This window comes from Tamandua tetradactyla, chromosome 22 (genome assembly GCF_023851605.1).
Source record: "Tamandua tetradactyla isolate mTamTet1 chromosome 22, mTamTet1.pri, whole genome shotgun sequence".
In the NCBI taxonomy this organism is placed as follows: Eukaryota; Metazoa; Chordata; class Mammalia; order Pilosa; family Myrmecophagidae; genus Tamandua; species Tamandua tetradactyla.
The window spans coordinates 16,441,491-16,452,208 of NC_135348.1; the positions used below are offsets into that span (position 1 = coordinate 16,441,491).

The 10,718-nt window shown below is 39.1% G+C and overlaps 1 protein-coding gene and 2 non-coding genes across 3 annotated transcripts; all 3 read right to left on the reverse strand.

Moving 5' to 3' along the window:
* Nucleotides 1-3,699: 3,699 nt before the first annotated feature.
* Nucleotides 3,700-8,002, reverse strand: RPS3A (ribosomal protein S3A). Its single transcript, XM_077139838.1, has 6 exons — nt 7,868-8,002; nt 7,025-7,128; nt 6,470-6,657; nt 4,811-5,019; nt 4,051-4,160; nt 3,700-3,870 (listed from the first exon to the last, which is right to left on the reverse strand). The coding sequence occupies exons 1-6, from the start codon at nt 7,927-7,929 to the stop codon at nt 3,749-3,751; spliced, it is 795 nt and encodes a 264-aa protein (XP_076995953.1). The 5' UTR covers nt 7,930-8,002; the 3' UTR covers nt 3,700-3,748.
* On the reverse strand, nt 4,447-4,513 carry LOC143666428 (small nucleolar RNA SNORD73). Its single transcript, XR_013167626.1, has one exon. It is a non-coding gene; the product is annotated as a small nucleolar RNA SNORD73 (small nucleolar RNA).
* On the reverse strand, nt 5,806-5,878 carry LOC143666427 (small nucleolar RNA SNORD73). Its single transcript, XR_013167625.1, has one exon. It is a non-coding gene; the product is annotated as a small nucleolar RNA SNORD73 (small nucleolar RNA).
* Nucleotides 8,003-10,718: the final 2,716 nt, after the last annotated feature.

The following is a 10,718-nucleotide window of genomic DNA, read 5'->3' on the forward strand; positions in this document are numbered from 1 at the left end:
CAGAAACAAAAGGACAAATACTGTACGGTCTTACTGATATGAACTAATATTAATGAACTTGGAGAATTTCAGTTAAGAACAGAGGCCATCAAGAGGTAGATACTACCTTGTGTCTGATGCTCCTTTTACCTACCATATCAACAGACGAGTAGAACATATGGAATAACAATAAATACTAGGGGGAACAAATGTTAAATTTAGTTTGAAATGCTAGTGATAAATGAAAGCGAGGGGTAGGGGGTATGGTATATATAATCTTTTTTTTTTCTGTTATCGTTTTATTTCTTTTTCTGTTGTCTTTTTATTTCTTTTTCTAAATTGATGCAAATGTTCTAAGAAATGATGAATATGCAACTATGATGATATTGAGAATTGCTGATTGTATATGTAGAATGGAATGATATGTTAATATTTGTTTGTTAATTAATAAATAAAAAGAATTTTTAAAAAGCTGAGGAAATAAAAATTCTTTGGGCTGTCTAACCAAAAAAAAAAAAAAAGAGGTAGATACTGAGGAATTGGACCTGAAGAGATACAGATTATGCAATAGGACTGATTGTAAAGATTCAGAAATGGATAGCACAATACTACCTAATTGTAATACAATAATGTTAGTACACTGAATGAAGATGAACGTGAGAACGACAGAGGGAGGAGGGCTGGGGGCACAAATGAAACCAGAAGGAAAGATAGACGATAAAGACGGAGATGGTATAATCTAGGAATGCCTAGGGTGTACAATGATAGAGACTACTTGTACAAATTAAAAAGTTTTTGCATGAGGAAGAACAAAGTAATGTCAATATTGCAGTTAACTTATGTGTGAGAAGCAAAAAATGTTTATCTGGTACAAAATTTATATTTTGACTAGTGTATTTCCTAATATACCTTACATGGACAGTTTAATTGAACACCGTGTACATGGAACCTTCAATAGGGCATGAGATTTTGTAGGTTTGTCCAGAGTGATGCCCTGATAAATCCCAGAGTGATCTGAATAAAAAAGTATTTACAAAGTCCCCTTGAGGGAATAGCAAGGGGGAAATTCAACTTTTCCATTTGGAGCAGGCCTGATATTCTTACAGTGAGGACAACCGCATCAATAGGCCAAGCCCTCAGTCTTGGGGTTTGTTCATATGAAACTTACCCCACAAAGGACAGGCTAAGCCTACTTAAAATTGGGCTTAAGGGTCACCCCCAGAGAGCTTCTTTTGTCGCTCAGATGTGGCCTATATCTCAGCCAATATGGCAAGCAAACTCACTGCCCTTCCCCTCTCTATGTGGGACATGATTCCCAGGGGTCTCAACCTCCCTGATAACATGGGACAGAAATCCTAGAATGAGCTGGTACTTAGCATCAAAGGATTGAGAAAACTTTCTCGACCAAAAGGGGAAAGAGAGAAATAAGACAAAATAAAGTGTCAGTGACTGAGATTTCAGAGCCGAGAGGTTATCCTGGAGGTTATTCTTACACATTACAGATATCCCTTTTAGTTTAAGGTGTATCAGAAAGGCTATAGGGAAGTGCCTGAAACTGTAGAGCTGTTCCAGTAGCCATGTTTCTTGGAGATGACTGTATGATATAGCTTTTGCAATGTGGTATGGGCAGATGAGTAAAACATGGATTAAAAATAAATAGGAGGGACAAATGTTAAAATAAATCAGGTAGAGAAATACTAGCAGTCAATGAGACAGAAGGGTAAGGGGTACGGTACATGCAAGTTTCCTTTTTTTTTTCCGGAGTGATGCAAATGTTCTAAGAAATGATCCTGGTACTGAATATACAACTATGTGATGGTATTGCGAGCCACTGATTGCACACCAAGTACGGAATGTTCATGTTTGTATATTGTTTGATTGTATCAATAAAAATTTAAAAAAAAAAGACTAGAGTCAGAATTTGGGGGGAAGACTATTAGTTGGCATAATTTTCAAATCTATGTTCAGCACTAAATGCTTAAAAAAAAAATTTCTTAAAAATAAAGAGTATCCAACAGAGTATCTATCTATGGAGAGTACAAATATTCAAGGCCTAAGCTCTAAGCTTTAGGGCCCTTCAACCCCAACTGAATGTCTGAGATCAAAAACTAGCACATGTGGCCAGTGAAGTGGTAGCAAAACCTGAGGTGAGATCCAGGAAGACAGAAAAACAGGGAAAAGGAAATAACCTTCAAACATTGCTAATAGAGGTCAAGTAAAATAAAAGCTGGGACTGGACCATATACTCAGGAAAGAAGTCAGCAAACATCTTGAGAGCAGAAGCTTCCTTGGAGTGATGTGAGAAAAAGCCCAACTGCAGTGGATTCAAAAGAACAGGATACAGAAATATAGATGAACTCCTTTCAGCTTTACTATGAGGCTAGACAGGGTGATAATCTAGAAGGGTAGAGGATTTCAGTTCTTACGATGGAAGGGAGCCCTAGAAGGGAAACAATGTAGGTGAGAACTGCTGAAGCCATGAGCTTGACTAAGAAAGAAGAGATGGGATCTAAAGGTGGGAGATAGTCTCCCCACAATTCATCCAATGACAGGAACACAGGCAAAGATCACAGGGTAGAATTTGTGAAGTCCTTTTCTCATCCAGAGATTACAGCATACAAGGTCATCAGCTGAGCAATTATGGAGGAAGTTGGAGGTTTGAAGGGGTATAAAACAGAAAGGAAAAGTTTAACTGGAGAAGGAAACACTTGGTGGTGGGCAGCACTAAACACCCAACTGTAGTTAATAGGAAACCAGTAACCATTGTTGTTTTCTCCAGCCAAGTTCAGCTTCTCTGTGCCACATGCACAGCAGGATATTTTATACATATATAGGATTTATTTTCAATTTATCACTTTAACTAGGGCCAGAGGCAAAAAGAAAGCACTTGCCTAGTACAGTGGTTCTTAAAATGTGGTCCCGGAATCAGCAGCCTACAGTACAGACTAAGAACTTAGAAATGCAAAAATTTAGCACCCCCCATCCCAGACCTATGGATCAGAAATGCTGGGGGCAGAGGCCAGTCATGTTTTAATAAGCCTCCCATCATTAGATCCAGGTTCAAATTTGGATACTGTGGTAGATTCCGTTGTCAACTTGGCCAGGTGAAGGTGCCTAGATCTATTGCTGTAGACATGAGCCAATGGTGTATGAACCTCATCTGTTGCTGATTATATCTGCAGTCAGCTAGGAGGCGTGTCTGCTGCAATGAATGATGTTTGATTTAACTGGCTGATGCTTAAATGAGACAGCTCAAGGTAGCACACCCCAAGCAGCTCAGTACAGGCCTTTGGAGATGCAGAAAGGAATCACCCTAGGGAAAGTTTGTTGGAACCCAGAGGCATGGAGAGGCCAGTAGAGATCACCCTGTGCCTTCCCACGTAAGAAAGAACCTCACTTGAAAGTTAACTGCCTTTCCTCTGAAGAACTAATGAAATAAATCCCCTTTTATTAAAAGCCAATCCATCTCTGGTGTGTTGCATTCCGGCAGCTAGCAAACTAGAACAGATACCATCTAAAAATTTAAGTCATGTAAAGGAAGCGTTTCATTAACCATCTGCTTAACACCTCTAAATTACAAGATGGCAAATGGTATTCCTTTCACAACTATTTACCAAAAGGCAACAGATAAAATCCATACACCAGTTCAGAAGTTTCACTATCAAATCACATCTGATTCACCAAGCTGTCCAGATTATTTTAAAAGAATATTCAGAAGCAACCAATCACAAATAAGACTTTTTATTTGTCACTTTTAAAAGTCCGAATTTTAAACAGATTCTTGGACTGGTGGCTCATATCCATCAGCTCGCTCCACTTTAGCACCTGTCTCATCTCCAGTTGCTTTTCCAGAACTACTACCTTCACCATGAAGCTCCATGAGTTTTCCCACTAAAAAGGAGAAGAAAACGTTAGGCATATCTTGTCTCTAAACAATTGTGTTTGATATTCTGTAAGCATGACAGGAAAAGCACATGGGCAGAAAACACATGGCCATCACTTGGCTTTAAAAACCCTAATCCATTTGTTCCCACCATTTTTACTTTCAGGAATCTCAAGATTTTCACTTACATTCAAACTTGGGCTTCTTCAGCATCTTTACTTTTCTAACAAACACATCATGAAGAGGATAGATAGACTGGCAAGCCTTTTCTATGTCTTTACCAATGCTGTCTGGAATCCTGCAAATCATTAGTAAATACAGATTAAAAAAAAAAAAAGCCCTAGTGTTCAGGTGTTCATACAGAAGCTAAAAGCCATCTTCTCTACAAGAAGCCTTTAGAATAAATGTATATATAACACCTACATCACTTAATCCACATAAATCCTGATGTAACATTTGTTGCCCCTACAAGGTTAAATGAAGTGAATAGCTAGTTAGTGGCAATGATAAGTATATGAGCCTTCCAACTCCCAGCCTTATGCCCTTTCCAATACATCCTCTTAGTCAACTGCAGATTGCATGGGAACATCAGAAAAACGCAAGTTATCACTGGATATCAGCTGGGACCGAAACATTTTCTCATCACTTATTCCCATACATTACTGATTGTGGAAGGTTTAGTCTATTCAGTGTATCCTCTAAGGCAAAAGCGCTTCCTGTTCTTCAAAGTCTCACTAATTGCCAAAAGAGATATCTTCATTAAAATAAGGAAACTGCACATAACTTACTGTGCACTTAACACTTTCACTTAAAGGGAGTATAACTAGAAGTATTGAGACAGGATTTAGACATAGGGCAAGTCTATCTTGTCTTGCGTCATTCCCTCACCTGAGGAATAATGAGATTCAAGGTTGTGCTGTGCAAGGAAAAACAGAAAATGACACTTACAGCTTGTTGACCACTTCTTTCAAGTCATTTGTCTGCACCTCTCGGGTCATGATTTCCATCATCTTCTTCCGGATTTGACGGACCTGTTGGTGCTGAGCATAAGAGGTCTTCCGAATCTGATTATTGCGTTTTTTTGTAAAACCAACACAGAACAGACGAAGCAAATAACCATCGGTAGTTTTGACATCAACATGAGCTTCAATCATGGTCTAGGGAAAAAGAAACACTGTCAGATAAAAAACTTTTTAATTTTACCAGTTTTCATCCTTCAAGTCCTAATACAGAAGAGCTGGAAATGTCTAATATTCCTTACATAATACAAAGTATTCAATGTTACAGAATTAATACTTCTTTGAAGTGAACTTATGAAGTTATCCCAAATTCTCACCATTCCTCACTTCCAATTAAATAACAACGTCCTCTCAACTGTCTCCCTTCCCTAATATCCCCATTATCACAACTGCACCCCACACCTTTAGCATACAGGCATACACGGTAAGTGGAAGGGCAGGCCACGGTGGCTCAGCAGGCAAGAATGCTCGCCTGCCATGCCAGAGGACCTGGGTTCAATTCCCAGTGCCTGCCCATGTAAAAAAAAAAGAGATAAGTGGAAAATAGGTTCTAAAATAAGATCCATAGGACTCTGATGTGGACTTGAGCATCTATTTACTACTTCATCTTTTAAAAACATATGTTCTGGAAAAAGTTATAAGTATAGTTGTGATAACACTAAATGCACCTACTTTTAACTGTCCTTTATGTGCCACAAAACCATGCCAAGGATTAAACAATTCATAATTAAAATACAATTAAAATTCGTAATTAGTAGTCATATTACCTCAATTTAAGAAACAAACTGTTAGATAATGACAGAAACTAAATGTCTTCCTTGCATTTTGAAAATCTTATATACTTTAATTTAAAAATTCAGTCATACCATTACAGCAAAGGGACTTTAAAATAGTTCAAAAAATGCAACCAAAAAACCTTAGAGGAATGTCAGAAACAAATGTAACGGTATAATCAGTATGTATCATTTGGGACCGAAACATTTTGTCATCATTCATTCCCATATAGAATATAACCAAACTGGATGGTTAGCCAGACCAATAAACATCTGAATTAACAGGATTAGTTCTTGTGGTAATATTAATGTTTACTGAGTGCTGTGTCAGACACTGTGCTAAAAACATGTTTATATGGCTCTTTAAATGTAAATCAAGGCTTAGCAAGCTTAAATTACTCTGCCAAGAGAACACAATTGGGACATGGAGAAAAGATTTCAAGCTGACAGCAGAGGCTCTGCCACTCTTATGCTATACTGACTGAAATAATAATCAAAAGACTAGTCCAAATCAACTATAAAATTCAGTATTACTTGAGGGCCACAACAACTTGCTTGCACAAGAGGTTCCTCAACCAACAACTAATCCATGCAACAAAAACTCACTCTGAAGATAACCCAGTATTAAATCTGCAATTTAATGTAAAGATAAGTAAAATAACTTGCTCACTGTTGTTACTATTGCTCAAAGTCAGCAGTGCTTTGCCCAGACTTAGCATTCAAAACCAGCAAGAAGCATCACGGATACACCATAACATTCTTGGTCACACACTTCCAAAGCACCACACCCTCTTCTAAGGGACTTTTGGACTCACCTGCCATTTTTTGACCATGGAACACATTTTGTCACGGGTAAGATCCATGCCATGGAAGTTAGTTAGGCAGTTTTTGCCCTGCACATCCTCAGTAATCAGCTTGAATTTTCTAAATGCAACTTCATCATTCTGCAGATCAGCAAGGCTCACTTCAAAAACACGACCCTTAAGGCCATCAGATGCAATTTCTACAAAACAAGGATCAATTATCATTAACATTACTAACCACATAAGGTCAAGCCTACAAAGATAATTCTCACACATAAAAAGCTTAGGTGAATAACTTAACTTTTGTTAGTAAACCTACATGGCCATCAATGACTTTCTGATAGCGCTGGTTAGAAACTTGAAGCTGCTTATGCATTTTCTTACTAAACCTAAATTCTAAAAAATTCTAAAACCTTGCTTCCACAACATCACAGAGCCAGGAGTTGCAACCAAGGGCTGGTATTTCCCTAAATCCTCCCACCACAGGATCAAATGTATCTCAACAGACATGGTACAATATACATGTCCCAATTTAATGAAAATATAAATCAAAGACAAGATACTCACTGGTTCCTTGAGTCCTTGTAACTAGTGTTTTCCCAATATTTCTTATATTAAACATTGCTGGTGCTTTCACATCATACCAATCTTTCTTAGAAAATGGATCAACCCTGGATTTAAAAAAAAAAATCCATGCTTAAGTTTCACGACAGATCATGACATTCTTACTGTCAATTTCTTTTCATCTTCCTCATTCCAAAAAGGCCGTTAATATTTCCTCTCTAAGTATTTAAAGACAAGCTGAAATAATCTCTCAGTGGATAAGGGGCGCATATGGTAATCTAGCTCTTCACACGACTTCTCTACAGACCAGACCCTGTTAGGCCACAAACACACACACACCCTCATCGGTCTTTCCACTACCTAAGCAGCACTGCCTGTTAACTAATATGTACATCTATCTCGTCAATTTTACCAGTACTTGACCGCACATACCCATACCAGACCTCACCCGAGCCTATTAGGAGTGCCCAGATTGCACCGGGCACAAGATGAGTCCGGGTGCAGGATTCGGGAGAGAAACAGTGCTTCCCAAAACTCCAAAACTTGGAGCGGTACCAAACACCGGACCATTTTACATAGCCCTGCAGTCCACAATACAAAACACGCCGGCCTCGAGTCGTAGCGGCAATCCGGCTCTAACGCGGCGTGTGCAGGCGAAGGCAGCCAACTCGCCCCAACCAAGCGCGCAGATTCGCCCGGCTGCGGGCCGAAATGCACCAACCCAATACGGACGGCCCGCGCAATCCGCTGGGTATCAGCGACATCTGACCCACGCCACAACCTAGAAACAACCCGCCGAGTCCATCAGAACCCCGAAAGGCAGTGCTCATGACAACCGCCACTTACACTTTCTTCTTGGCTCCTTTCTTGCCACCTTTTGTAAGGCGCTTGTTCTTGCCAACCGCCATGGTGCCGCGCCGAGAGCCAAAAGGGCGGAAGTGGAACTCGCGCGAGAACTTAGGCGTACGGGGGCAGTGTGCGCGGTTTGCGTGACCTTCGATCTGGCGCTCTTCCTGCCTGAAGAATATCGCGAGAACAGAGAGACCCACACTTCCGGCTGTAGCTGAGACAGCGCCCTCGTGTGTGAGGAGGCCAGGCAGTATCGGAGACTGCGCTGGGGAGGTGTGGCTGCTTGCGGCCTGAGAAGGCAGCTTCTGCAAACTGCCCTGATTCAACGCTGAAATCGCCGTCTAATCCTCCGAACTTGATTCTTCTGAAGAGACTGGGCTTTGGAATTAGAGTAGATCTAGATTCAAATGCTGGCTCCAATTATATTTAGCCTTGTGACCACCCTTCGCTTCAGTGTTCTTACTTGTAAAACAGGGATAACATTAACTACTTTATAAAGTTGTTAGGATTAAATTATTGTAACTTCTGGGATACTGTGATGTTCTGTTTGTTGATATGGGTTCTGGTTAGTTACGTATGCTCACTTTCAACCAGTTTATACACTTATGTTTTTTGCACTTTTCTGTACGTATGTAGAGAGAAAGTTGTGGTTTTTTGCCTTTTGTGTGTGTGTGTGTGTGTGTGTGTGTGTGTGTGTGTGTGTGTGTGTGAAGTGAACGCTGCTGATTGCTGCCCTGAGGCACCATGTATCCAGTGTTCCCAGATATTTTGATTTTTTCAAGAAAGACTGGAAATGCATATTTTTTTGTGAAACCTCCAAATTTTTCAGTTTTGCAGCTAATATGAAAAACACATTTTTAACTAAAAACTACACGGGTTTAGCAAAACACATCCTGGCTAAACGTACCAGGGTAGCTCAAGTGTACAGCCCCTGGAAAGCTTCTGTTCCATAACGGCTTATGAGTGATATATGAGCTCCCTTCTCTAACATCCTTTCCGGCAAAAAAAAAAAAGATAGTCCACCCCAGCGACCAAGCCAGAAAATAACTCCTGCTCCCACCACCGCCAGCAAACCTTTCCATCCTACAATCCCTTCCAGTCCTTTGAGCCTCCACCCCTACTACACCCACCCTCCAAGACATTCTTCCTAAATCTCTAATTTCATCCTGAAATCTTTCAATCCTTCCATAAATCTCATTTGCTTACAGGATGAAGTCAAAGCCCTTAGATGGGCCTACTCACTTTTCCTGTCTTCATTACATTTCCAGTCTCTATCTGGTACCCTCATCCCAGCCGTTTAGAACTATTTATAGTTCCGTGCACTAAAACAGGCTTCTCTTGCCTTTTCCTTCATCAGCAGGCAAATACTTGCACATTTTCAAGCCAGCTCAGCTTTGTTTCTTCTTTTGATAAAGGATTGATTCCCTAGGCAAACAAGCTTCGCCTCATTCTACTCCCAGAACTCTGAACGTGTTAGTAACTTGAGTATCTTCCTTTCTTTCGGTGAGCAGGACAGCAGTTTTTTCCCTCATGTGTGCCCCATCTCTTATATAGTAGGCCCTCAAAATATTTGTTAAATGAACTACTAAGAGGTCAGGCTACATCAGCGATGGTTCCCTAACTTTTGATTTTGTGGGTGGGTCCAGATTTACAAAATAATTTTGAGAACTAACAGGACTACTTTTTTTTTTTTTTTTTTTTTTTTTAACATGGGCAGGCACCAGGAATTGAACCTGGGTCCTCTGGCATGGCAGGCAAGTATTCTTGCCTGCCAAGCCACCGTGGCTTACCCCAGGGCTGCTTTTTAAATTTTGTCTACCTATAAAAAAAAAAAACAACTCCTGTTTACTGTCAGCACTTTCTCATTTTAGATTATATTTTCACTCCTAAAATAAAAAAATAAAAATTACAAACATATTCTCTAAAAAGTCCTTTTAAATGAATAAATTTGATTTATGAAAAATTATAAAGACCTTATTTTTCTCATGCCATTGCAGGCTGGTAAATATTTCTGACTAGGGGAAAACAATTGGTCCTTCCAGATATATTGAGTATAATAAACTCAATGTAAATCTCTACTTATAGTAACCTTGACTAAATTCACTTCATAGATGGCAATTCACTGGTTTAAAACTTTCCCAATGGAAAATGTTATAGATTCACAGACAACAAACACCAGAGTAAAAACCAAACTTGCCTTCTTCCTAGTCTGATTTTCTTTCTGCCCAAGAGTTGAAAAAGCCACAGGGGAGGCATTAAGGAAGTCAGCTGCAGCTGGTTTATTCTAATGATAATAGCACCTAAGGGATTTGTCAGACTTACATATTTCAAACCTCAACTTTGTTTTGTAGTAAAAGCTTTATTTAAAAAAGGATTCATTTTTTCCCCCAAAACCATTTCATTAAATAGTGCAGTTATCAGTTTTAATTATATTGACTAAAAGACAGCATAAGGGTGTTGAAATCTGTTAGTTGGGTCTCAACCATCATTTTAAAAATTCAGATAGAATAAAATAGAAGAGAAAAATATCAGGAAGTATCAAACCTAGTTAGGTATAATATTATTTCATTAATTTTCTCTTCATCTTTATCTAACCTATAATCCATCCATTGAATTTAAATTTTGAGTACTATGTTTTTTATTTTATAGACATTAGAGTTGGTTCTTTTTCAATGTTATGTCACTTTTTAATAGTTTCTTATCTTCTGTAGGCATCTTCAAGTTTTCCTTTTATATATTTAAACCCAGTAAGCAAATGTGTTTTACAGTCACTGTCTGATAGTTTCAGTAGTCTCTGCCAGTCTCTTTCTATCGTCTTACCTTTTGTAGACAGGTTCTCCATCATGCA